The sequence below is a fragment of the Melanerpes formicivorus genome, unplaced genomic scaffold (assembly GCF_026170545.1).
Source record: "Melanerpes formicivorus ecotype bairdi unplaced genomic scaffold, bMelFor1.0.p_v2 SCAF_11, whole genome shotgun sequence".
Classification (NCBI taxonomy): Eukaryota; Metazoa; Chordata; class Aves; order Piciformes; family Picidae; genus Melanerpes; species Melanerpes formicivorus.
The window spans coordinates 11,962,386-11,990,316 of record NW_027142363.1 but is presented as its reverse complement, the minus strand read 5'-3'; the positions used below and the strand labels follow the sequence as shown (position 1 = coordinate 11,990,316).

Sequence of the window (27,931 nt, the reverse complement as noted above, 5' to 3'; positions counted from 1 at the left end):
AGAAGACCTTGGCACTCCCACTGCACTACCCCATTCCAGACAGCTTAAGCAGGACTCTGGGATTTTGCACCTATTTGTATTTCTACAAATGCATTAAAAAGAAACTTCATTGTGAGCTGGATCTTAGATGGCTTTGCTTCAGTTACCAGTCTGTAAAAAGAATGAGTGGATTTAACAGACTACCACCACACCCAGTCTCTGAGGGATGCCAGAAACACAATTAAGAGAGTTGTTCAATGCCATGGTGATTGTCCTGAGAGCTAGCAGAGCACAGGAACTAGCACCCGAGTCCCTTTTGACATTTTATTTGTTACATTTGGAACATTCACTCATGCGTGCTATGAAATGCAAGTAATATACAACAGGAAGTTACTACACAGTTACAACAGAACACAAGCAAGGTGGTTGTCATTAAAGTCATCTCTACATACCAACCATTGGTTAATCTTGCCTTGTTCTTCCTATTTCTTCCACAATAATTGCTCCACTCTTTGCAGCCCAAGAGGCAAATACAGATCGCTGTACATACATGGCAGAGCTTAGAGGAGGGAACTGAATTTTCCTCCCCTCCCTAACTACTGAAACACCACTAGCTATACATTACAAAACAAAACAAAACAAAGAAGGAAAAATGGAGACTTTAGCTGGAGCTGAGTCATGCTGTCAAACATCCTGATACAGCCATGAGTGAAACACACAGCGTGTCCCCTGCACATGGAATAACAAAACAAGACTACTGATGTTTTTCCTCTCTGCATCTAAGGGCTATTAGAGATCCCTCCTTTGGAAAATTCACCTCTGGCTCTTTCTTTCCTAGTTTATTCAGGTAGCTTCATAGCTAGCTTTCTTCCTCTGACTTGTGACTTGCATGCAAGCCATTATTCTAGCTGCTATAATATGAACTTCCCACACAAAAAGGTTATATTTAACAGCAGTGACTCTCTGGACCCAGCCAATCATTCAGCCCACAAAGAAAACAGATTTTCCTGCCACTGCAGGTTAAGCTGAGGATGTCTTGTTCTGCTGATTTCAAGGATGAAGGAATTAAAATAACTGAGATCTGGTGTTGCTAGTCACTCTCATCAAATTTTCATCCCTCAAAATCCAAATGTTTTAATATGAAATTCTAGGAATGCCAATGCACTGCCCTCTTCCAAGGAGCAGGGAAAAGTGTCTATATTATGCTCAATATGACAAATACTCTATGAAGGGGAGTGTGGTTTGGGTTTTCTTTCTGCCTTTTGAAATCTCCCTGTCTTGTTGGCCTTTGGGTCTTTTGCCTGGGAGCTCCCTAGACCCTGGCTCCCACACTGGTGGTCTTTTGCATATCCTTTTCTCCTCTGTACCTGATGCACTCCTGTGGTGGTAGGGCTCACAAGGATGAGGTCCTTGAAGGCCCCCACATTCTCCCACAGAACTATGCATTCATCCTTAGTGCCTGTTTACCCCCAAATGGGCCTCACTTCTGACCTGCCCTGGCATGTCTGGCCTCTTCCATGCAAGAGGAGGAGCTGGTCACCCTCTTGCAGCAGCATGGTTCCAGTTTGTCATTGCTTTGCGAAGCTCTTGGTGCTCTGCACTGTGATGCAGCCAAAAAAGTAAATTTCCTCAGAGGAATTAATTTCCCTCTGGAGTACTGGACCATTTTCACAGCTCAAGCCCCCTCTTTGATTTGTAGCAGCATCTCCTTTACAGATGAAAAAAAACCAGAAGACAATCAAAATCTGAGATGACAGCTTGGCTTCTGCTGCCAGCTTTGCAAAAAGAGTGTAACTAAAGCTGCAAACTCAGGGAAAAGGATCACAGCTCAGAATGGAAACCTGTGACACTGATATACCTGCAGCCACAGTGAAGCACATCAAAGGCAGGGAGGAGGGAAAGATGAGCAAAGAGCGAGCCACTCATTCACCTGGCTACATCCCATCATTTTCTTGAGACTACAGTGCCATGGGAGAGGATGTGCAGTCTCTCTTCTCTTCCTGGAGACACAAACTTTGGCACTCTTCTTTCCAATAGGTTTTACCATCGGCTCCTAAGTGCACCGCTCCACTGGCCACCAGCTGCAGGGCGATGGGGAAAGCCCGACATTCAGCTTCTTTAACCCGTTCTGACAGCGTCTCCTCTGTGTCATCTGCCTTCACAGACACTGCCTCCTGGTGGATCACTGCTTTTGGACTAGACTCCTCCTACAATGGGGATATTGGGAGTCTTTTAGAAGAGGGTGGTGAACAGTCTCAGGAAGGTTCTGGACCAAAGGGGCAGAGAAAGCCTCATGAGGGATCTCAGCAAAGATGTGTAGTTGTATGCAGGAGTCAAAGTACATCAGGAGAGGTTTGCCATCTCCTTTAGTGGTACCTACATTATGGTAGGGGATACAGTGGGAAGAGAGACATGGACTAGAAGAATCAGAGGGCAGTTTTCTGAGAGTAAAAGAAATTGAAACCCCCTTCCCCCAATATTAAGGAAGAAGACAGGACCTCAAGAAACCACAAATGCCATCTAATCCCCACATCTTCCTGTTCTTACTGGTAACAGTCCTAAGATTTCCACACATTGTTGTTACCTCTTCTTGTTTCTGTCTTCAGAAAGAAAAGGAAAACAAACAAACAAACAAATTCCTTTTCATAATTTAGGCAAGAGGACACTTACCAAGACAAAATGCACAGTGCAGCCGGTGCCTTTGAATCCACTTTGCAAGGCTTGGTGGGCATTTCCATCCTTGATTGGTGGGAAGAGTGATGGGGAAGCATTCAAGATTTTCCCTGGACATCAGTATGAGAGGGAAAAAAAAAAAATAAAATCCATTTGAACTGAATTTCCATTAAAAATAGGAGGGGGATGTGATCATCAGTTCAAAATCACCAAATTGAGCACCACCCAGGAGCTGAAATGTTCTCAGCTGCAGTCAGAATGTAACAGGGCATGTTCAGACTCTGGTTAAAAAGCAAAACATATACATGGGGTTATGATCTCTATGGAAATACAAGGAAGCACTGCTGTGATCTGAGGAACTGCTGCTCTTCCAGGAACACAGGTGATGGTTTGCAGGCTCTGGCAGTGGCCAGGCGAGCATGTTTCAGTTAACACCATGGACCTCATTTGCTTTTTCCTCTGTGGATAAATAGATGAAGTGGTAAGTCTCTCCCCTCCCAAGTGACCAGCCCTTGCACTGCAGATGAGGTGCTTGGAAGTAGCTGTCAGACTGCAGCCTCATAGAGAGCCACTGCACAGATGGAAGTGATTTTCATAGAAAACATCATTCCCAAAGGAGCCTGTCCAAGTGCAATGCCCCAGCAGCTGGCACTTGGCACCAAGAGGAAAGAAGAGTGTGCGCTCCCCTCTTCTGGTGGCCTGGAGCGCATCTAAAGAAAGCTCTGCCCCACAGCAGAGCCACACTCTCTCGGGTCTGTAAGAGCTGTAGTTTCAGCACACAGCACAGAGCAGTGCTATGCTATGCAGACCTCAGGGCTGCACAAGAGGAAGACGAAATGAGAAATGAGTCTCTTATTTTCTTCTGAGTGACAACTGTAGGGAGTTAAGATCAGTACAACTCCCCAGCACAGCTCCTTGACAAATGACAGTTACACTACCTGTCCCTTACTGCAGGCAGAGCCAAATTCCTGCCAGCCCATAGGCATTTCCCCTTCCCAGAAGGACAGCAGATAAAGCACCTCTATAATCCTCATTTTGCTGCTCTGTTGCTCCTTTGCCAACACAAGGCATTTCTCTGCCCATGCAGAGTCAGGATCCTAGCACAGTCCCACTGGCTGGAGCAAATGAAAGCAGAGAGCAGCCTCACTGATTTCTATAGTGTGCTTCCATGTCAGCAAGGCTGTGAGAGACTTAATCAAAAGACAACCATGACTGTATCATGCTGGTGAGACCAAACATCTCTATTTGAATTTCTCTTTTGCACTTGTAACTTCTTACCTTTCCATTTTCTGAGGAAAGGACTGGACAGAATTCTCATAAATCCTGACAGACATATTAGTTCAACAGCAAATTCTTCAAGAACTCGGTCGATGGTGCTGTCGAATTCAGAGCGACTCCCATATAACTTATGATCAATCACCTAAAACAGTAATACACATCAAAAGCCTTACCAAGGAAATCAGTTCATGTCAATGAGAACTTGGGGCAATGAAGAGAAAGCAAACTGGATTCATTCCAGGACACTCAAGATTTTAAGAGCTAAAAGCTGGTACATTACTCAGGGCAGTTGTGATTTTTCACATTCCTATAACCATTCCTGGGAATACCCTAATCTCTTACAGGCTAACGCTGGCTCTGTCACACAGGATGCCTCCTAGGACACCAAAAAAATCTGCTCAAAGATCTGTAGAGAAAAATAAGAGGGAACACATCAGAAGATTCTGACCTCTTATTTCAGAATGTCTAGCCAAAGACTTAAAGTAATGACTCATGAACAACATCACCACTACTTAAGTATGTAGTGGCTTAGTGAAAACCACAAACTTAGCTAAAGAGATAGCAAACTGGCCAGACAATTTGTGTAAGAGCAGAAGGAATCAGGAACTTTGTTATTTCTACTCCACCTCTCAGCCTCAGCTTGCAAAGTAATTGGTGACTCCTGACATTGTTCATGAGGACATTCAAATATGGAGCTAACAAAGCAGCCACACTCATGCCTGTGAGAATATGAATAAATTTTGACATAAGCTGGGTTTTTTTTCCCTAGAGATGAGCCTTTATACAGCCAGGAATCCAATTCAGCTCTTGAGGAAGCTTGCTGAAAACTTTTTAAGGCACAGAGAGTCTCTAGAAGCACTTATTTCCATCTCTGCATAGCTGTGCAAATATGATAACGGCTCAGAATTATTTAATGCTAGGAGGAGTTCCTGGTGGGCTGCAATTCCATGATACTGGAAGTTTTCAAAAGCCATGTTCTATATAATTTGATAAATGCAATGACATGATGGTAGTCCTTTTCTCTCTCTATATCATGAAATAAATCAGAGAAAGTTTCTGTAACACAGTGCTACTGTAATCATCATAGTGGGAGGGCAGACTTTTATGGTGCCACTGAAAGTGACTCAGCACAGCATGAAACAAAGCTCTCTCTAAGAAGGGGTGAGCCAAGGAAGCAACCTGCTTGTGTGTTTTGCAGAGCCTGAGGTCTTACTGATTTCATTTAAAGCCTGAAGCTGCATGGGCTGTAATCTCAGACCCAAATCACCAAAGCAGTATCACAGTATCACAAAGGTTGGAAGAGACCTCGAGGATCATCGAATTGCAGTTTTAAGCCCCTTCCCAACTCTGGACTGGAACAGGACAGGAAAGTTTCACAGTCTCTAGTGAGCACTGTCTATACATCTTTCAGCTCTGCCTTTACTGATAACTTTGCTAGCTTTGTCCTACATCCCTTTATGCAAGGTAAAAGTTTTAAACCAAAGTGAATCATGGCTGCTTACCAAGCATTTCATGAAGACCTATGGATTCAGTAGCTGTGAGTTGAGAATAAAAAGAGGGGGGAAAGTGAGTGTCTTTACCCTGGTGGGAATTCCAGCCCGGGCTGCGTTTCGTAGCTCTTCTACACCAGACTTGTTGGAGATGACAAGGACAATTTGAGCACAGCTCCCTGGCTCTTTTGCATAGTCGATGAGTGCAGCAAGGTTTGTGCCTCAAATGAAGAGAGAGCAAACAGTCATGAAATAGATGAGCACCTATGTCACAGAGAATTTGCTCTCAGACTCATTTATCTTACAAAAAAATCTTGTTTTCAACTACTGCACAAACAGAAGAGGACTAAGGAATGTGTGCACTAATAAAGCTCATTTGTTCTGCAGTACAATACAACTTCTTGACTTCTAGTCAAAATGCAGCCTTGGTTTTAGAAAGCTCTGAAAACTCTACTGAAAAGAAGGGGTATGCACTTGTGTCAGGGCTGAAGACAGCCTCTCCTTCGTAAGGACGTTTCTCTGGGTGATGATCAGTGAAGGCTCACCTGTTCCAGAGACAAGAACAGCTACTTTAACTTTGCTTTTCCTGTGTCGGTGTTGACTCTCAACAACTGTGTTATTCAGCAGATGCTGGGGGCTGCTCAGCTGCAGAGCTTCTGCAAGATTCTTGACTTCGATGCGAGAAGCTCCTCCAAATATATGAGGAAAATGTTAAAATACCTTAAATTTTACTTTTATATCTACATTTACCTTTTATAGTTCATTCATTGCAAGTTTCAATTAAGAGAAAGCCTATCAGCAAGGAATTTATGCTGGAACTAACTGGACTACAAAACCATGCACTGCTGCGCTGATCTCCTTTGTGTTACTTGCAGAATGGTTTACAGAGGCCTAGGTATGGCCATGGTCTGTTCAAGGACTACCCCTCATCTTTTATAGTTGTCTTCCTCTTCCTCTCATGTTGCAGAATTGAAGACACCAAACTGAGTGGTGTGGCTGACACAACTGAGGGACAGAGAGACCCAGACAAGCTTGAGAAGTGGGCCTGTGTGAACCTCATGAGGTTTAGCAAGGCCAAATGCAATGTCCAGCGCCTGGGGTAGGGCAATCCTTGGTATCAATACAGGCTGGGGGATGAAGGGATTGAGCACAAACCTGCAGAGAAGGACTTGGGGGTACAGGTGGATGAAAAGCTGGACATGAGTCAGCAATGTGCACTCACAGCCTGTTGTGACAGGACAAGGTTTTAATCTAAAAGCAGGTAGAGGTAGACTAGCTTTAAGGAAGACATTTTTACACTGAGGGTGGTGAAACACTCGCACAGGTTTCTCACAGGTGGTAGAAGCCACATCCCCAGAAATATTCCACATTGGGTTGGATGAGGCTCTGATCAACTTAATCTTGTTGAAGATGTCCCTGCTCACTGCAGGGAGATTGGAATAGATATCTTTAAAAGTTGCCTTCCCATATAAACCATTTTCTGATTCTATGAAAATGACACTACAAATTACGTTGACAGAAGTAGGCTGCATTTTGTCTGCTCAAACAAACTGCTCCTCAAGCTGTTCAGTTTCCAGAAGGATTTTGGTCCACATCTTGCTATATGTCAATCATTGGACATACCAGAAAGAAAACTTACTGTCATATGTGACTATATACAGCTGTGGCCTACCCTCAATCATTACATGGAAGCTGTGTGAGTAGGAAATGGGTAGGAAAGGAGGTGGGTTGATTACCATGACTGTGGTAAAATACAATCAAGTAATGCTTGAATCCTTACAGACAATCGTCAGAGGGATTTACTCAAGTCTCAAGCAGACTATATTCAAGTACTGTCACTCTGAAAATGAGACATTCACTTCTCACTGTATCTAATACTGAAATTTAGTTGGGAAGCTGTCAAGTAGCCTCCAGCTAGGTGAAACAACGGGAAAAAGATGTGAATTACACAAACTCTGCAGAACTGAGGACAGCTGGAGCCTTCCAGGAGATGCTCAGCACTTCAGAGGATCACGCTCTGAAACAATTTACCCTCTATCAAATTAAAAATCAAATAGCACATCCTTAAGTAGAAACCCCTCTGAAGTGAATCTTACACTTTGAATCAAACCATACTCTGGTTAATCTGTGTCTTAACTTCCCATTAGGGCATCTGCTAACCTGTATGACAAGGAGCAACAACTTTCCCAATCAGCCAAGCTTCCTCACATCTCTGTATGTCCTTGAGAACATGCTGAGCTAGGTCACTCTGCACAACCAAGATTGCACCAATCCCACAATTAAATGTCTGAGCCATCTCCTCTGCAGAGAGGTTTCCTTCTTTGTAAAGCCAGCAAAAGATTTCAGGAATCTTCCAGCTGAGAGCATCTGAAAATGAAATTCGCATATGGTGAGCACAAATGTTTGCTATCCTCCTTTTATTATATACAGTGACATTGGTATATTACAAGAGCTGACAGAGACTAATTCTTGCTATTCTAAGAATACTGTCCAAGGAGGACACATTCCTAACTTCCAGTTATCTTTATAGGTGCTGCTTAGCTAGAGGTTTCTAACCATAATTTGTACGAGTCAAATCTTTTCTAGGCTTCTGGAGAAATACAGACAGACAGACAGACACCTTCCTTCCCCCTTCTTCATTCCTGCAATATATTTTGGACTCATATGAAGATAGTTTTCTTTAATATTTTGAATCTTTTAATACTTGATCCAATTTTGGGCTCAACAGAAAATATACTTAAAGATGTCAAAAGCCAATCTGTTGTGGGGAAGCTAACTAACGCCTACCATTAAAATGTATTAAGTGTATGTGTGCATACACATGTACTCTGGAGCACAGAATGCAAATTCTCTCAATAACCTTCACTATTTGGTCAAAATGTATGGCCAGGTGTCTTGCAGAACTTTTCAATCTTCTCAAACATCTTTTGCCCTAGAGATGAGCTGCCTTCAAACTCTCCTTCAGCTGCTCTTCTCCAAAAAGAAAGTGGGGCTCCTCAGCTAATGCTTACTTGATACGGGAATGTTTTTGGTAGGCTCTTTGGAAAACCACTAGCTTCGGGTCATTCAGTCTCCATGTGTGCAGGCACATTTCTGAGTACTTCTGTAACTGCAGCTGAAAAGTCAAATCCATGTTGCATATAAATTTTGTCAACAGGGACAGTCAGCTTTGATATTTACCTAGGACAGCGCTGACGTATTCTGGCAGAATTCTGGAGATGCCTTCCAGCAGCCCCTCCTCGGCAATGAAGGCAAAAGCCTTCACATGCCCTGAGCGAAGGACAGGCAGCAAAGATGGACTGTACATTTTTGCTGGGGTCAGCAATATATCTCCTGCAAACAGAAGTGTCAGTTCAATTGGTTTGTTTAAAAGGTCATGAGGTGTTTAGTGGGAATGCTTCTCTGAACAGATTCCCTTTGCTGTTTGTGGCAGACAACCTCGGAAAGTAGCAAAACTGTGGATGCAAGCCCACATACCTGCCCCAAAGACTGATTAAACCTAACCCATCCTGAAGTAAATAGCAGCACCGAGTTCTGAAAACATCTGAATACAGTTAATTTGCAGGTTTGCTTTTGAGAAGAAAGGTAATGTACCTAGAGTCTTGTCACCACAACTGCCAGGTGCTGGTGAGGAGTAGTGTGAAGAGGACATTAAGAGAATCTTCCTTATGATGCTAAAGCCATGGCCATGAATCCCAGAAGAGGCCAGTCCAATAAGCACATCCTCTTCATCAGCTCTCTGCAGCCCCAGAAGCATCTGCCCTCTTTCCACCGCACCAACCACAAAGCCTGCCAGGTCATACTCTCCAGAAGAATGTATACCACTCACCTCAGTCATCTCTCTGCCTAAGCGGGGAGAGAAGGTTGTCAGCATTAGCTGTAAGGATGTGTCATTGTTAACTTAAATCTACAGCATTTCCTGAAATAAGCAACATGTACAGGATGGCTGCAGAGACATGCAGCCTAAGAAGCACATTCACATGTATTTCAAAATTCCTTCCTGGTTTCTTACCTCACCTCAAGACTTCAACAAAACAAACCTTCATGAAGTTACTGAAAGAAGAAACTTCCTTGGTTTTCCATGCTGCTTAGCTGGCATTTCCCTTCTATGATTTAGTACCCAAGAGGGAATGAAAATATTGACACTTCAGAATGCGAGGCATAGAGTTTTGCTCTCCTTTGTACAAGGACAAGCTAGTAAGAATTATGATCCAAATAAACAACGAGTAAAAAATATCTCTCTCTGCTGACTCATTTTACGCATAAGGAAGAGTTTAAGCCCAAATGCTTCACTGCCTTTTCCACCAAACAGAAATTAACAGTTGTAATGCCACATACTGCCTCTAATTTCACTAGTAATCATTTTGAATCTGAAAGGAGAAGAGTGTTCATACCCAGGAAAGCACATCCTGCATTCCTGCAAGCTTCAGCTATTCCTTCTTTGATGGTTTCAGTCACTTCAGTGTCAAGTTTGCCACAAGCAAAATAACTGAGGAAGAAGAGCGGCTCTGCTCCTTGAGCCAGGATATCATTGACACATATGGCAACCAGGTCCTGCCCTATGGTGTCATGCCTTTTACACACTTGTGCAATCTGCAAAACATGGTGGGAACCAGCAGTGGTGACATGAAATACACAAAACTTAGACATAAATCAGTGAAATAAGCAGCAATGTTCTTTTCCCTGACAAGAAGCACTATAGAACATCTACGTAGAGGATAACCTTGTGCATCACCGAGATTAAGTCAAGAGGAAAGGTCATTTTCTTGCAGAGGAAAGAAAAATCTATTTTGTTTTTTGAAACATTCATGCAAATTCTAGTTTCAGCTACCCAGAAATTGTCATTTTGGACTGGTTTATTCTGCTTTTGGCAGCACTACGTCAAATTCAGAGTAAGAGGTGTCTAAAAGCACTTACAAATTCCCAGGCTATTCAACCTGGAGAACATCTTGTTCTCCAAAAATAAGATTAGATTGCTCAAACATTACTGTGTCTTCTGCTTTACCTTTGTCTAGTAGTTTTGCTGAGCTATAGAACAAAACTGAAACAACTTACTAGGTAGCTTTCTTCCTCTTCTCCAAGTCCACAGGGAATGAGATGCTTCACTCCCACCCCCCCCAGGAAGCCTTTTGCTCTCCGCTACCTCATGTCTCAGGTAACAGCAGGGACCTGGGCTCCTCAGGAGGGTTGCTCTTTTATTTTTCAATTAAGTTATCAAGGTGTTTGCACCCTACAGGCAATGAAACCTGATTCAGACATCATGGCTTCTATGAAGTGGTGACGTGTACACTACTTGATAACAAGCAGAGGTTTCCTCCTTGTCAGGGATACACCAGGTTGTTCTGCTTATGCCAGCTGCTGACATCAGCACCTAAACAAAGTGTGAGTTTGGATTACAAGCCTGATTTAATTTTGCTGGCTGGTGGATTTAGAAGTGCTATGGAAACCAGTCAGACCATGTCCTTCACTGCATTCTAACATCTCCCTCCCACTGATCTAGTAACAATTCTTATAGGCATCAGCCAACATTTTTTTTGGCCAAGGAAGAGTCTAGGGAACAGTCTGTAGGAACAGTTGGGAATGTCTCTGGGCCAAGCAGTTCAAACAAAGGCTCGCAGGAGCCAGCAACAATCAACCACTTTTTAATGCTTAGAGGTGTTCAAGGATGTGAGACTGCAAAAGACCTTCTGGGTTATTACAATGAGTTATTACAATGAGCTGTTGCAGTGAGCAGCACTGAATCATCCCATTACTAAAGGTATAAACACCAACTTGAAGCAAATTAAGGTGCCATGCTTGACCAGTAAAAGGCAGCTTCAGACCTCCACTCCTCTGATGCTTGAAAATTTTCTTCTGACACATTCCAAGCTCAACTTCTCTTATGTGTTCTTGTGTAATTTGCATCCTTAATCTATTGGCTTCTCTTCCCCTTGAAGGTCTAGCTCCTCCATCTATGTTTAGCCAGTGCCCTAACACAGGTAACTGTGCTGCCTCTCTGCATACAATTTAGTAAGCTAAATCTTTTAGTATTTCAACACCCCTCTGTCCTTCTCTGATCTTCCTCAAAGTCCATGGACCCTCTGCTTCACAGCAGAAAATCTGGTTCTTGGTTAAATTTCTTGGTTTATTATAACCTACCCAGAGCCTCCACACTCTCAATAGCATATGGATAGGCCTTGCTTACATGATTGTCTACAAAGTTTAAATTACCACTGCAGTGGGCTTGAGATATATTTATAATGCTCAGAAGATGCAGTTGGCTGTGGCATTTAAAACAGTCTTGGGAGACATACAAGCTCTGCAACAGTCAAATTGCAAGTTACCTGCAGTTTAGGTCCAAGGCCTTTAGTTTGAGATACCAAGATAGGATCATCATAACCAGATGCTTTCAAGTCAAAGAAACCAGCAAAGCCTCCTACTTCTGAATGACTGCCTGCCAAGTACAAGTATGTCAAGGATCATTTTTAAGGGAAATAAAAAAATATTCAAAGCCCTCATCATGCCAAATACCTCAAACATTTTACCAAATTCTTAACAACTTGCCTTTTTTCTTTGTGCAGCTACTTCTAAGGGGGGGGGGGGGGGGGGGGGAAGTCCACAAGAAATTTTCCTCACTGCTAAGAGTACAGGACATAGTCTGAAGAGCAAATAAGTTCAGTGACTGTTGGTCACACCCCAGTAACTGTTTGAGGCTGTACTCATATATACTGCTGGTAAGAACACTTCTGTCCAGTGATGTGCAAACTAATCCATTCATCTAGGAGTTACTCTGTTCACTACACTAGCCTTGTAAGACAACTATTTTTTAATTAGGCAAAAGAGACATGATGAGAAAGAAATGAGAGGTTTAGAGTTTCCTCTCCAAGTGGTGACCCCAGCCCGGCTTCTCAAGCTCAATCTGAATGCCAAGAATGCATTGATCCCTTCCTGGGGAAAGAAAAAAAGTTCTGTTCCATTCAATATGCTGAGGAGATTCAAAGATTCTTCCCAGTCTTACCTGATCTGGTATTGCTTACAATTGATGTTTCCAGCTGGTGAAACAAAATGTCACTGCTTAGAGTTTCTACATGTCTCTCTTTGTATACCAGACCCCTGCAGAGAGGAAAGGACTTGCTAGCAGCAGCAGTGACAGTTTCTACATAGACCATCATTCATCACATAAATGGCAACAACAGATACAGAACTTGGGACTAGCATCTATTTCTGCTAGTGCCTTTGCTTACATACAGAGACTGTCTGAGAAGCTGTATACCCCGGTGGCCAATGTCCTTCCTGTAGGTGGCACCCTTGAAACGTATGGCTGCTACACCCCTGTTGGCTTCTCCCAGTGCTTTCATCAGGTCCTCCTCAACAGCAGTAATGGAGAGGACTCTGCCACCACTTGTCACCACTCTGCCATCCTTCAGTGTCGTGCCAGCATGGAACACCTGCAGCCCTAACTCTTTGGCTTGCAGCAACCCTACAAAAGCAAAAGGAATTCTGAGCATTTTAATTCAAATACTATGTAGGCAAAGCAGTGAAAACTGAAGTCCTTTCTTTGGTCAAAGGAGAATGACAGTAAAGCTTCCCACTCTACCCTGAGTAACAACATTATTAATGTATGGTACCTCACTCCAGTGGCCCTCAGACACCCTTCTGAGATGTCCAGTAAGGGCACAAACAGGAACAGAAATAAGAGAACGAGGAGCCACAACAGGACATGAAACTAACCTGTGTCAGAGAAAAGCTGTGCTGTACATTTGTAACAGTGAGTAACTTGCGCAGGGCTTTCCTGTATGAAATCACAATCCACAGCAATTTACTGCATGGATTCTTCCCTCTTCCTAACACTAAACCATTAATGTTAATGTTAGCTGAGCACTTCCCTAGCTGTTCAGCCATGCCCACTCCACACAATTCCCTACCCACTTCTGGAACCAATGCTCTACAAATATTTGCAGGTGGCTGTCCAATAGCTGAAGCCAATTGCATACTTTGATTTGTCTCAGTCTATTTTCCTGCTAGAGGAAAGCAGAATTGCTGGGTTTTTTGGACAAATAGTTTGAGGAAAGGATAAAGGAAGAGGAGGAAATGCTGCCACCACCTGGAAAAAGCAAAACAAAACAGTTTTCCTTTTGCTATCAGCTAGATAGATTTTACAAACATGTGAAAAGGACCTTTAGACTTGCTGAAGGTACAGCGTGTTACATTGCCACAGCACTGCCCTGACAAGGTCAAAGCTGAGCCTCAGCTGGCCTTGCAGTAATGGGAATATAACAGCTTCACTTTGTGTTTTAGGGAATACTCCAGAATAAAATGTTTGTCAAGCCACTAAAATTTGGGAATCAATGTGGAAAAAAAGTGGAAAACATTTTTACCCCCTCCCCCCACATCTCCAGAAGCTGCAGTATAATAACAAAAGAATGGATTTACTTTTGTTGATTTGACTGTTTGGGGTTTTTTTTGTGTGTGTGTGTGTTGTGTTTGGGGGGTTGTTTGTTGATTTTGCTTGTTTGTTTTTGTTTGGTTGGGGGTTCTTTGTTTGGTTGGTTGGCATTTTTTGGTTGTTTTGGGTGGGTTTTTTGTGATTGAGAAGCAGGAGGGCCATACCACTTCACTTGTAAAAGCATGAATATCAGTTGAAAAAAAAAAGGTCTGGCTACTGAAAGATAGCTCTGTAGCAGAAGGATTCATTTGATTATGTGGTTTATTCTCTAACTGTTACAGAAATGCACAGTTCCCCAGATTATCACTGACAAAACAAAATACATTCAGGGAAGGAACTGGAAGAGGAAAGTGGGTGAGGAAAATGTGACAGCAGAAATCTTGACCAAGGGAAAAAGCAACACAACATGACCTTCTCTCTCTGGGTGACACAGGGTAACTGGAGTTCTGACAAAAATAAGGTGGCATTGATAGAAGATCAGTTGTCTGGGTTGCTTTACACAAGGCAAGGCAACAGCTGAGGAGGAAGGAAATAGCCCTGCAACAGTTTCCTCTGGTTTTAACTGTTTAAAAAGAATCTTAATGATATATTAAACCACAAGAATTTTAACTCAGCAAATTACCATTAACCTCAAGCCCATATACCCACCTTTCCAAAAAGCCTTCAAGCCCTGTCAAGAAGAGATCCTTTCTAGTACTACACAGCAATGACCCTGTCTGGCTGGAATCGGGGAGGAACAACTCCTATGGTAGAGGTATTCATTACTCTTATTCTAAAGGCCAGATGTCCTTATGTCACTATTCTTGCCTAGTGAGGCATTAGGTAAGATAATGCCACCTCCTGGCAACGGAGCAAAGCTAAGAAGAAGCAGTCGTGCTGGTGACATTGTAGTCTGCATTTCCAGTACAGCTTGTGGAAGAACCCCATAAGGATGCACCAGAGTTAATCTAGGAGGATATAATTCCCTATTACCTTCTTATCTCAGCAACCAGCCACTGACAGAGCTTTACAGAATGATGTAACTTAAACCACTTAGCTCCTCTGCTGCTCTGGACAAGGGTACAATCTAGTAAAAAGATCTTACTGACAAAGACAAGGAGTGGAGGATGGAGGAAGAACCTAACAGGGTGTGAGATGGAGGAAAGCTGTACAGATCTCTGAGAGAAGAGGTAAATGCAAACCTACTGAAGTACCATGCTGAAATGAAACAGTAAACAACTCATTGCAGTTACCTGTTACTTCCATGCCTTTGTCATAGTTTCCTGGGTATCCTGGACTTGCCATAACCACACACACAGCTGTACTATTTTCTGACCAGGCTGGCATGAAGCTGCAAAGTTTGCCATCAATTGTTGCTTGAAGTACTTCATAAAAATCATTTTTAAGAAGTGGAAGAATTACCTGCAGGAAATATCCATAGTGATAGAGGCTGATTTTAATTTTGCTGACTTGCTGAAATTCAACTTAAGGAAAATTCAATTAGTAGAGTAAAATCTGTACCTGCCAAACTGAAAATACTGTATCACCCTATACCAGTAAACAGTTTAATGCTCACCTACAGTTTCCAATCTGCAACACCTTTTTGGATCAATCATACATTTACAAGCATAAGATGTGAGACTATGTAGAAGGAACATGAATTTAGGGCCCTCCAATTCTGCTTCTATCCAGTAAAACAAAATCTGAGGAAGAGTTCTTTAACTGAAGATAACTAGCCATCTGTGGCTAGTCTAGGATATTTGCATTCATAGCTGCATGTTCAGGAGAAGGAAACCATAAATCCAAATACAGCATGGAAATTTCCCTAGAGGAAAGATAGAACAGTCAGAGGGAAAAGAATGAAGCATGTTTAAGTCTCCAGTACCTTCCACTCACCTGGCACTGAGGGTCACCAAACTGACATTTAAAGTTTAAAATTTTCACACCATCTTTGGTAAGCATTAAACCTGTTTGCAGCACACCTGAACAGAAAGAACACAGCCAAGCAAATGAATTTAAACATTTCTTTTGAAATCACTCTTTTAAATGCAACACAGCAATTTGGAATGTGGAAAGCATTTCTGCAAATCAGGAGAAATTAAGAGTAAGCACTTATACACAAGTCGTAACAATTCCAACAAAGCAGCAAGCAGCAACCTGAGGAACACCACATCACACTTTAACAGGAAGCAGCCCCTCTGAATTACGAAGTTGAGTTCTGCCTTCTGCTACAGCTCTCTAAATGCAGGCATTTAGTGATCAGAAGGAAGTGACAGGATGAAAAAGCCAGTTCCCATACAACCCCCTTCATTACACAGGCTCTGGGATTTTCTTACTACTAAGTGCCCTATTGTTACACATAAATATAGATGTGTAACTCTGTATTTCAGGTGAAAAACCCCAACCCAAAATTCACTACTGCTACTAACAAATAAAACCAAATAGTTATTGAACCATGAGAGTGGTGAGACCCTGGAATGGGTTGTCCAGGGAGGTGGTCGAGGCCCCATCCCTGGAGGTGTTTAAGACCAGGCTGGACGAGGCTCTGGCCAGCCTGATCTAGTGTGGGGTGTCCCTGCCCATGGCAGGGGGGTTGGAACTAGATGATCCTTGTGGTCCCTTCCAACCCTGAATGATACTATGAAGTTTGTATTGGATGATTTCCACTGCAACTCACATATATGCATACAGTGATCTAAAGCAGCTCTTTCACTGTATAAGCAGAAAACCAGTTCCCAATGCTTTGCACCCGCTACATTCTTACTACTATGGGTCTGAGTGTTATCAAAAAGTTACCAAAGAGAACAGAGAACACCTGGCAGACTGGAATCCAACTCTTTGTATGAGTTCTCAACAGCTTTCAGTACCAAAAGCAGCCATTGGCTTTGAGAGGCACCTGTGAGCATTCCCTTGCTTTTTAAAACCAGTCTTAAGATAGAGATCATAAGAATACTTACATTGCTGCATGTAGGAGTGAACAGTACAATTGAACTCAAGTACACATTATACCCTGAAGTACAAAGAGTTTGGTTGCAACTATTTAAATTTTGGTTGCAACTTGTTTAATAAAAATGTATTTAATCAAAAATATGTTATGTTTTATGAAGAAAAGACAAAGGGAGAACTATGCCTCAAACCAACAAGGTTTAATACTGCAGTCTAATAAAGCAGTCTCTAACAATGAAACTAACTTTAATATGATTTTACCTTGTTTTTCAGTTGAGTGCTTACTTACCTACATATGCTTTTCCTTCTTGCCTCATGCTATCAACAACGTGTTGAAGGATAGCATTGTTGATTTTCTCTAGAAGAACTTCTGGAACCTGACAATCAACATCAAACTGAGTGATACAGTGAGGACATCTGCTGGACCAATTCATATGAGCTGGAAGGACTAGGGGGTAAGTGAATCCCTCAGATATATTTTCTTCTGTCTGCAACCCACCACACACCCCCAACCAGTGCACTTCCTTCCATTAAGATGCTGGTGCCTGAAGGACAGATACACTAATCCTCTATCTTATGAGGTGTGGTTTTTGGTTCTTTCTCTAGAAGGCAAATTTAAGCAGGTTTGAGATACAGGCAACCTGAGTTGTACACAGTAAGACTGTTTCTGTACTTACAGAAAAATGCATTAAGATTGTACTTGAGCAGCATATTTAGAACAATGCAGTCAGCTTTAAGAATCAATAAGAAGAAACCCACGGTTATGGTCAAGACATAACCACTCCAAGCATGCAGGGCATTTTGCAGGGACATTTCAAGTGATGCTAATAGGAGCAAAGAAGCACGAAGTTTAGGAGTAATGGAAAAGATAAAAGAAAGATAATTTCTCAGAACACTGTCTCATTAAATCCTAAAGAATTACTACAAAAGTTTGAGCCCTGTATTGCACTTACACAAGCAAAGTGTCAATCAATTCCAGAAGAAATTCTCTATGATAGAAACCAGACTGGGCCCTAATGGAGATACACTAATCACAGATGTGATCAGCCCTATTGCAGGCTGAGGAAGAAGACTGCCATACCTGAGGAACTGGGCAATAGGCTCCCATTCCTCCAGTGTTTGGACCCTGGTCACCGTCCAACAATCGTTTCTGGGCCTGGGCTGGAGGCATTGAGGCAACAGTGACACCGTCCGTGAAGCACAAGCACTGTTAAGAGAGGAACACAACACAGAAACAGTGACAATGTCTTGTCCTAAAGGAAGTTACTGGTTGTCACAGTCTGATGCTCAGTTCTGCCTGGGGAGTTGAGGAAGCCAAGATAGAAAGCAACAGGATCCTCTTATTCTGCTGCAGTCCCACTGACCTGAATGACTCACTGAGGTTTCTTTCTTAGTTTTGAATAATCAAGAGAAATGGCCCTCATACCAATTCCTCTCTCATGAACTAGATTGTGACCTACCATTCCTGTAGATTTATAGTTACCTTAAAGCATGTGAATAGTATTAATTGACTAAACAGAATAATTCATATGTTTGGAGTTAAACCTTTGTGTTTGCAGATCTGGGGCTTGAACAAGTATGAGGTATTCTCAGTGCAGGACAAACCTTGCACAAAGAACTTGTTTTAGTTTTCATGTGGCATGTAACATGCATGTTTAAGTTTCATCCTGCCACTGAGCAGTAATCCATGGTAAGAAAAGTGCTAAAATAGGCACTAAATATTAGCATGAAATTATTGATGTAACAAGAGTTACCAAAACAAAGTCCATACAAACCTGTTTCAGGTCACCCTAGGGGAAAAAGATAGTTTTTCACCTAAAAAGATCATCATAATTTCAATTTGATGGCAATAAAAGTATACTGACAACATACATTGATTAGTATGACATCAAATTGCTTAGGCTGCATATTTATTTATGTAAGTGCAAATGAAACAAAAAAAAACCCTACTTGAAACAACAAAAGTGTGTGTTTAGGCATAGAGCATAGCAATAATGGAAAGAATAGAAGCAAATAACCACATCATTGATCACCTACAGAAAGTTCTTCCCCTTGAAGAAGTTCTTCGATAATGACCATCTCTCCAAACATTCTGTCCTGCACAAACAAACCAACCAAATTCTCCAGTTAGCAAATATGGCATCTACTGGCTTGCTTTCAACAGGAAAAAAACCCAAACCAAACCAACAAATATATGAAAAATAGTGGCTTGCTTGAATTCTGGAAAAGCTTTGAGGCCTTCCAGTATCTGAAGGGGGCCTACAGGAGGGCTGGGGAAGGACTTCTCAGGATACCAGGTAGTGATAGGACTAGGGGGAATGGAATGAAGCTGGGGTGGGGAGATTCAGGCTGGATGTGAGGAGGAGGTTCTTCCCCATGAGAGTGGTGAAGCCCTGGAATGGGTTGTCCAGGGAGGTGGTTGAGGCCTCGTCCCTGGAGGTGTTTAAGACCAGGCTAGATGAGGCTCTGGGCAGCCTGATCTAGTGTGGGATGTCCCTGCCCATGGCAGGGGTGTTGGAACTAGATGATCCTTGTGGTCCCTTCCAACCCTGACTGATACTATGATACTAAAGCAAATAGAATCTTATCTTGAGATATTGAAATGCACCTTACCTGATACTGGTAGCTAGCAAAAGAATTAAAAGCTTGGAGGGGCAAGGCAATAAGGCTCAGTGCTGGCACAAGAGCTCAATCACAAACTCCATAAAGCCCTGCTCACTGCCTGGAGTAAATGTGAAGAATCTGAAGATAATACCCAGATAAATTCCTTATTCAAATGAGCAAGGTTTCTTCTGAAACCACTTGCTTTCTGTAGCCAAAATTACAAACTCACAGGCTACAGAACACCACGAATTGGATTCCCACTGATTAATTAAAGATTTATCCACCTGCATAATCTCTTGGACAGCTCTGCAGGCTTCCTCCTTGCTGGCTGCAATTGTCACTTCTTTTCTAGCAGCAGGGCCCCTTGCCCGAACAACTCGTGCGGGAAAGTCTGTGCTTTAAATGAAAGCAAAAGTGAGATTCAGGCATTGATACTGCACCCAGTGAAATTATCATTTTTAAGATTAATACCTCCCATTTTCTTTCCTTTTTGTCTGAACAGCTGAAGAATAACACACCAGAAAAACACATTCCCTGCTAGCCCATCCTGTAATGAAGATGAATGGTCTTTCATGGCCCTCAGCACAGGACTGTGAATCAAAAATCTATTAATTCTGTTGTTGGTTCTGACATCATCTCCATGTATATTCTTGGACAGGTCACTGAACTTTAACACTTCTCAGTTTCTTCCTCTCTTCCCTGAGCTGGGTTACTGTTTTATTCCTGTCATAGGTTTGAACAAACTCATTGATGATTTATAGCTTTATAATGCCATATTACAGTACATAATCCTGTAAAACCACTGCAGTTGGGGTTGTAAGATAAAGGCTGAGTTAGGGCTTGCACAGGAAGTATGTGTCAGAACTAGTGTGTTAACACTGTACTCCCAGAACTGGTCCATTTACTTTTAACCACAACCTAAGTCTACCAGAATAAAAAGAACAAAGTAGCATAACATTAACATATCTTAGCTACACTTTGTCCATTCAGGACAGTCAAATAAAGCGTTCCTTTTGAAAAGCTGATTCTACATAGCACTAGCCTGTTTTCTGAAACAACATTTCATTCCTCCTCTCCACACTACAGTTTCTATTGGGACAAATCTCAGCCCTAGATTTACATGAGCAGCCAAAGCAGACTCACACAGAGCTCCCTTTCTCCACATCTCAGTGTGCTGCCCTGAGATGCACTTCACCTTTCTGAGTTTTATGCATACTTCCACACACACACACAAATTGTTGGCTTGATTCTCTACATGGCAGCAATACAGACTAAATGCTGTCACAGAGCAAAGTCAGTAAAAAGGTTGGGTTTATTTTTATATATATTTTTAATTTCCACTAGATTATGCCACACATAGCATGTGGCAGCAAAGACAAGAAGTCAGTGAAACTAACACATAGCCACAGAGCACGATAGCTGAACACGGCAGCTGCTGTAAGACTAGACCAAAAGAGCCACAACAGTTAGACTCTCAAATAGATCCCAAATGACTCCAGAGGCACTACAACTCAAAGAAATCACAGAGATACGCAGTTATATTTCCTTCTTCGTGTAAGAGAGATGCTGTCTAGCCATAAAGAAACAGAGTCCCCTCCTCAGGTTAAGAGCATTTCATCAGTACCTCCCAAATCCCCCCACAGGGAGCATTTTGCTAGCATTTGTCAGTGTAGAAATTATTCCTACCCTCACAGAAAGATTTATTGAAATATTTTTGTCACTTTTTTTCTTTTAAATGGCTATCATCCTGAAGAAGCTGATATAAGGGAAGAAAAGTTGTCATCTGTGAACAGAAAAATCAACCTGGTTAAGTTCCCTGGATCTTCAACATCTATTTCTAGTTACAAAACTAATTCATTCGGTAGCTGCTTGAGGAGAAAACAGTTTAAAAGTTAATAAATTCTAGGTAACTATCATGGGTGAAGACCAAATGCATAAATAACTTGACAAAGAAGTGTCCAGTATCAAAATATATACCTGATAATAAATCTACAAGCTTCTTGGGGATTGGTGAAGGCTTTCCATCTTGCTGTTGGGATCCCATGTCGATCCAGAAAGGCTTTGGCAAAACTGGTGTTGGATGCCAGCTGGGCTGCTTCTGCAGATGGTCCAAAACACCTAACTCCTGCTGCTCTTAAGTCATCAGCAATGCCTAATAACCAAAAACAGCAAGAGAAACAAGTAGTCTCTTGGGAAACATCAAATTATTTTGACAAAAGAAGACCACACAGTGATTCTGGTAGTCTGTTATGCCTTTCCTTGCCTCAAGCAGCTAACTCATCCTTAAAATAAGGTTCTGCATATCCGGTGATCAGTGTCATGGTTTGGTTTTAGGAGGCCTTTTGCTCTTTTAAGCACTGTCAGTTACCACCCTATGACTACTGTTAGGACTATGATGTACTCCTGTTCACTATTTAAGACACAGAGATCTTGCTGGACCACATTACAATAAATGCATGTGATGCTCTGGGTACTGCTGCACACAACAATAATGATAGGACTGTTGCAAGAAAAGGCCTTGTATAAAGGAAAGCAGAGAAGACAAAAGAGTACTTGTAATCATTCCTGATTCTTGACCCTACATGATTTCCCTTGCTGATTTCTAACCTACAAACATCATCAAACAGCTCTGAAGCCAAATGCTTTAAGGGACCAGAATCTACATTTGCAAGATAATTCACATATTCTTCCTTCTCAATTTCATTAAGTCAGCATATGTCTTAAGAGCCAAAAGAGCCAATTTTAAAGCAGAATTCAAGGCAATGTTCTTTTTTTCTGTCAAGTTAATTTATTTCAGCCTTACCAGCTTCCAAAAGAGCTTCTTGACCGACTAACACAAGTCCAATGTTATGATCTTTGCAGAACTGGGTAACAATAGTGTGATTGCTCACTAATACAGCTGAAAATTAAAAGGAAATACAATTAAGTTACCACTCTGAAGCCTAAATAAGAGATGGGGGATGAGAATGGTATTATTCTGCCTCCCTAAGAAGCATATTAAAATAATGAAACAGCAATGAATGGCAAAGTAAAACAAACAACACTCTACTAACAGAGCAAATATTGAACATTTCCAACTTGCACTACCCTGTTTAATACACAGGTGCTTATTTATGTTTTCTTTGTTATATGTAATCACATAAGCTTTAAAAAGCTTCTTATCATAACAGAAAGTTAAAAACCTAAATCTGTAAGTTCACAAAGAAACTCGTTTTCACCACCTGAGCCAAGATTTACTCAATGCCAGCGTATGATGTAACTAAATTTAGCTGAGCAGCCTGGGCAGACACTGGAAAAGTCTCTGCCCAGACGTTCATCAAGTTGAGCCTTCCATCCCTCTTCTAAGTTTTGCTGAAACTGGTCAGTGAATTCAAGCATTACATTGGGAGGAAAGAGAGGAGGTGTAGAAATACAGGATCTCATAAAAGCCTCACTATCTTAAGAGGTTAGGCTAAAAAATTTATATAGCATGGTATTTTACTAGGCAGTTCTAAAATCCAGAAACAAAACATATACACAAAACAAAGATATGCCTTAAATAACTTGTAGCACCACTAAAAGAAAAGAGTAAAGTCGTGGTCCAATGCCCATATTACTGATGGCTTGGCACAATCTATTATTTATTCCCCCTTCTTACCTGAGTTGGAGATTTTGCCATTGTCAGCTGTTCCTGCATTTCCCGGAGCAACAAAGACATGTTTCACACGTGGAGACTGGGCCAGCTTCCAGGCCAGAGCATGCTCCCTCCCTCCACTGCCAATCACAAGCACCCGGTCAGCCATTAATCTGTGCAAACCCAAAGTCATCATGTGGAACACAATTTTGGTATTTTTACTTACTTTTATGTGACTTATTGAAATACATAAGTAATGCCTCTCACTTGTAATTGGTAAGTACTATCAATCCAGTTTGCATTACATAGGTATCTATAAAACATTTGTAGTGTCATGGGACGGAGGCACCATTCACATTTGGTTTAAATACTGACAACAGTGAAGTCACTCAGCATTTTTTTCCCACTTGTTTCAGCAAAGTCAACATTTCCTCTCTTAAGTATTCAAGCTGAAATAATCTTGTCATGACTAGATCTCATCAAATCCTTTGCACAGCTACACAGGATAAAGCTGAAATTTTCACACAAATGCTATAGGTAACCAATAAAAACATTTCAAATTGACCACTTTTTTCAGTTTAGGAGCTTTTATGAATGTCAACCACCTCAGTAATAAATGGCAAGGACAGTTTTCAGAACAGGTTTTATACTTTGACACTTGCAAAGAGGGCAACTTCAGCAGAACAGGATGCTCAATGAAAGGACAACTGCTAATTTCACCAGCACACTGACATTTAAAACAGTTCCTCAATAACATCTCTAGGCAAATTAGTTTTGATTTATTACAGAAATATTATCATACTCAAAGTAGGGCACATCTGCAAACTTAATTTCTCTGTATCTGCTGAACGTGGATAAATGTCAGCAAGAAAAAACACCCAGGACATGACCTTTGAGAAAGATGCTAATGGCAGAAACCAGTCCTTACCCAGGAAATAGGTGATAAATTAGAGATACTATAAAACAAGAGCTTTGCAAGCAACACTATAAAACAAGAGCTTTGCAAGCAACATGTCAGCAGTCTTTTCCCCAAAAAATCATAACCATTGGTTTAAGTTCATTACATAGCCTCCAAAGGCAAACAGAAGCTAAATGGTGACACTGAGGTATAATACTTCAGAAAAGACATTGATAGAACTGTGATAGATCAATAATCATGCTTGAAGTTTCTGAGACAGTATTGTGATGCCCTAGCCAAATATCAATAAATGTAACTATATAGACTTTCATAGTTATAAAATTGTTCAAGTACAATGCAAGTACTTAAAGTAGTCTGTGCCTGGGGAATACAGATCCTTGTGGATTATCTAAGGGGCTGATGTTAAGTTTTAGGTCTTGTGCTCTAGACATATAAATACAGACCATATGCTCTATCAATTGCCACACTGATTTCCTTGCAAAAGACTTTTCTAAGTCCTCATACCATGTAATTATAAAATAATTTGCACCTTGTCCTTCCTTTTGCTACTGCTTGACAATTATTTCTGAAGTCACTAGGAAGTTGATGTGAAATCCAAAGCAAAGAGTTACATCTGCTCTAATAAAGACATCAACATGCTCTCTGCAAAGCTTCATTAGGCACTACAGTCCAATTGTTACTAAGACAAAGCAAAGTGGTTTTAAAAGCAAAATTATTTCTCCCCTTAAATATAATTTCACAATTTATGGAAGCTTTCTAAAACAGAATAAATTAAAGTGTCTGACTGGGAAAATGATGAAACCAAGCAGTGCCTCCCACCCTGTGGAAAAAAAAAACAGGCAGGTTTCCATTTCACATCATAATGAGGACACAAAAGACAGTTTTTGCAAAGCAATTAAAAACCATGATGGAGAAAAAGAAAGCTGGTAAGACAGTCCTAGAGGAAGAGCTGTAGAAAGGGACATCTCACTTAATTGTCTTCCCTTACCGTGTCAGACCCTGCTGTTTATCCACACAAAAGGCTGACGAGTTCTCCAGATGGATTTGAGTTCTTCCTTCAGTTCCTGCTTCAAATCCTAATGATTTCTGATTTCCTAAAGCCAAGGATTAGGGTGAGAGAGTGAAAGAAGCAGACAGCCCTGCATACTGCCTTGTTCCCTTTAATCCTCCTGTTACACAGAAAGATCTCCAACAGGATCTTCTTAATGTTGCCCGCCCTCCAAAGCAGACCTCCCCATGAACTTCAGCAGCATGGACCATCCTCCTCTTTCCATTTTTCTTTAGCTAACAAGAAAAACAACTCCTCTCCACCAATCAGTCCTACAATATTAATAGTATTCAACCCTGGGGGAAGAAAAAAACCCAAAAATAAACCCCAAACCAAACCCAAACAAGATAAAACCTAAACAGAACTAAACAAAACCAAACAAAACCCCCTCAACTACAACGTGGCTTCAAAAAGCTGAGATCAGGTTCATTTTGCACGTCAACAGCAATTTCATATCCTCTGACAAGCAAAGAATCTCAAAGACAACTAGTAAAACAAAACATAGCTTTCATGCTCTACAGCTAAACAGACACACTACACACAAAAACCTGCACACATACACATATATAAAGGTTACAAAGGTTATTGTACTGTCTAGCACACACTTGTGCCCCCCTTAATTACAACCATTTTTACTGTTTGAAGAAATGCAATGTAAGCAGTGCCAGAGATAGGATGTATATAATGTGTTGTTTTATTCCCCACTGGTTCCAGTACCACCCTCTTCAACAGGCAAATCCTTTCGTGGCAGTGTCTGAAATTCTCTGGTGAATGTTGCAGTGCTACCACTCCCTACTAAAACCAAAATGAATGTACACCAACATAGCACTGAGCAGTATCAGTGCATCTTAGAACCAGGCAGTGAGAAATAAAACAAATACATTAACAGAAATACAAGTCATTCTTCTCACACCACTAAAGGAAATCTGCAAAGTTTTAAACAAACTTCTATGGAATTAATGGCTTGTTTACTGCTGCACAGATGTTGTAATCAAAGCTCTCAGTTTAAAGAGACATGCCTACCACAACACTCTTAAGCATCACTTACTGAGTATTTGTAGATTGCCTTCCTTAGATTTGCAATCTCACAGTTATCATAGTATCAGTCAGGGTTGGAAGGGACCACAAGGATCATCCAATTCCAAGCCCCCTGCCATGGGAAGTGGGACACCCCACACTAGATCAGGCTGGACAGAGCCTCATCCAGCCTGGGCTTAAACACCTTCAGGGACAGGGCCTCAACCACCTCCCTGGACAACCCATTCCAGGGTTTCACCACTCTCATGGTGAAGAACCTCCTCCTCACATCCAGCCTGAATCTCCCCACCTCCAGCTTCATTCCATTCCCCCTAGTCCTATCACTACCTGAGATCCTGAGAAGTCCCTCCCCAGCCTTCCTGTAGGCCCCCTTCAGATACTGGAAGGCCACAATGAGGTCACCTGGGAGGCTTCTCTTCTGCAGACTGAACAGCCCCAACTCCTTCAGCCTGTCCTCATAGAAGAGGTGCTCCAGCCCTCTGATCATCCTCATGGCCCTTCTCTGGACACCTTCCAGCACGTCCATATCCCTCTTGTAATAGGGGCTCCAGAACTGGAGGCAGTACTCCAGGTGAGGTCTCACCAGAGCTGAGTAGAGGGGGAGGATCACCTCCCTCGACCTGCTGGCCACACTTCTCCTGATGCAGCCCAGGATCTGATTGGCTTTGCGGGCTGCAAGTGCACACTGAGAGCTCCTGTTGAGCTTCTCCTCTCCCAGCACCCCCAAGTCTCTCTCCCCAGGGCTGCTTTCCAGCCTGTCACTGCCCAGCCTGTATTTGTGCCTGGGATTGCTTCAACCCAGATGCAGGACCCTGCACTTGCTCTTATTGAACTTCATGAGGTTGGCTTGTGCCCACCTCTCCAGCCTGTCAAGTTCTGCATTTTCTACCTGTGACTGAACCACATACCACCACACAGAAGGAGGACTCCCATTTCTTGTAAGACAAAGACATTTCTTTCCTTTTTTTTGCAACAGTTATTGGATTTTTTTCTTCTAGTCAGCAGGCTGTGACAATAAAAGTCATGAACAGAACTTGAGAAGCCCTGAAACTGCTGTTACATGACTCACCAGAAAAAGACAATTTCAACTTGCATTCACTCCAGCAGGCCAGTTTGTATTGCAATTATTTGAACAAATTGTGTTCTTAGGTGATGAAGAGAAGATGCAGCAGAGCAAGCCAAATATACACAAGTAACTTCCAATATAAAAATCTGATTTTTAAAGAAAGGTAATTTGAAAAGAAAGAAAAAAGGTTAGGAAAAAAAAAAAAAAGGAAACTATTAGCTAATGAATAAATGTCTCTGATAAGAAGTAAGATAAAATAGCTCTGAAATAGTGTGTTTCAGTATTTTTGGTTCACTGGCAAAGTCATAGAAGGAGAAGCAGACCAGAAGTGTAATACTGGAAGCTGTAAAATGAAGCAGATTGCTCCACATGGTTATTGCTTCCTTTCAGCTGTGAATGCCACTATTTCATGGGCTGGATAGGCAGCATTCTCAAAAGTACCTCATTAAATACCATTAATAAAAAAACAGATGACTTTTTTTGTTAGCTTGTTTGGTTTTAATAATAAATGCTAATGTTCAAGAGAGTAAGAAGTTGTTACTCGTCCTTCCATCTGCTTGGGTGTTAGTTCTCACCCTGTACTCTGCACTGGTAGGCTGCATGTTGAATATTCTGTTCAGTTTTGGGCCCCTCACAAGAAGGACTTTACAGTACTGGAGCATGTCCAGAAGAGGGCAACAAAGCTGGTGATAGTTATGAAGTCTTAAGAGGAACAGCTGAGGGAACTTGGATTGTTCAATCTGAAGAAATGGAGGCTCAAGGAAGACCTTACTGTCCTCTACAACTGCCTGAAAGGAGGTTGCAGAGAGGTGGGGGTTGGTCTATTCAACCAGGTAACAAGTGATAGAACAAGAAGAAATGGCCTCAAGTGAG

At 41.8% G+C, this 27,931-nt stretch overlaps 1 protein-coding gene across 1 annotated transcript; it reads right to left on the bottom strand.

Moving 5' to 3' along the window:
- Positions 1-279: 279 nt before the first annotated feature.
- LOC137444164 (trifunctional purine biosynthetic protein adenosine-3-like) lies at positions 280-23,156 on the bottom strand. Its single transcript, XM_068144547.1, has 21 exons — positions 23,012-23,156; positions 22,178-22,273; positions 21,352-21,526; positions 19,659-19,770; positions 18,808-18,867; positions 17,852-17,977; positions 17,060-17,147; positions 15,721-15,806; positions 15,078-15,246; positions 12,648-12,879; positions 12,418-12,512; positions 11,744-11,853; positions 9,815-10,013; positions 9,015-9,266; positions 8,601-8,753; positions 7,581-7,787; positions 5,966-6,109; positions 5,511-5,641; positions 3,931-4,072; positions 2,650-2,762; positions 280-2,186 (listed from the first exon to the last, which is right to left on the bottom strand). The coding sequence occupies exons 1-21, from the start codon at positions 23,154-23,156 to the stop codon at positions 1,938-1,940; spliced, it is 3,084 nt and encodes a 1,027-aa protein (XP_068000648.1). The 3' UTR covers positions 280-1,937.
- Between the last annotated feature and the right edge of the window lie 4,775 nt (positions 23,157-27,931).

Bases quoted from the DNA above. Each gene is read 5' to 3' on its own strand.
- LOC137444164 (XM_068144547.1), bottom strand. From the start codon at position 23,156: ATGGCTGACCGGGTGCTTGTGATTGGCAGTGGAGGGAGGGAGCATGCT. The intron at 18,868-19,658 runs GTGGATAAATCT...TTGTTTGTGCAG, and splicing joins CTGTCCAAGAGATTATGCAG to GACAGAATGTTTGGAGAGAT. The intron at 9,267-9,814 runs GTATGAACACTC...CTCCCCGCTTAG, and splicing joins TGCAGGATGTGCTTTCCTGG to GCAGAGAGATGACTGAGGTG.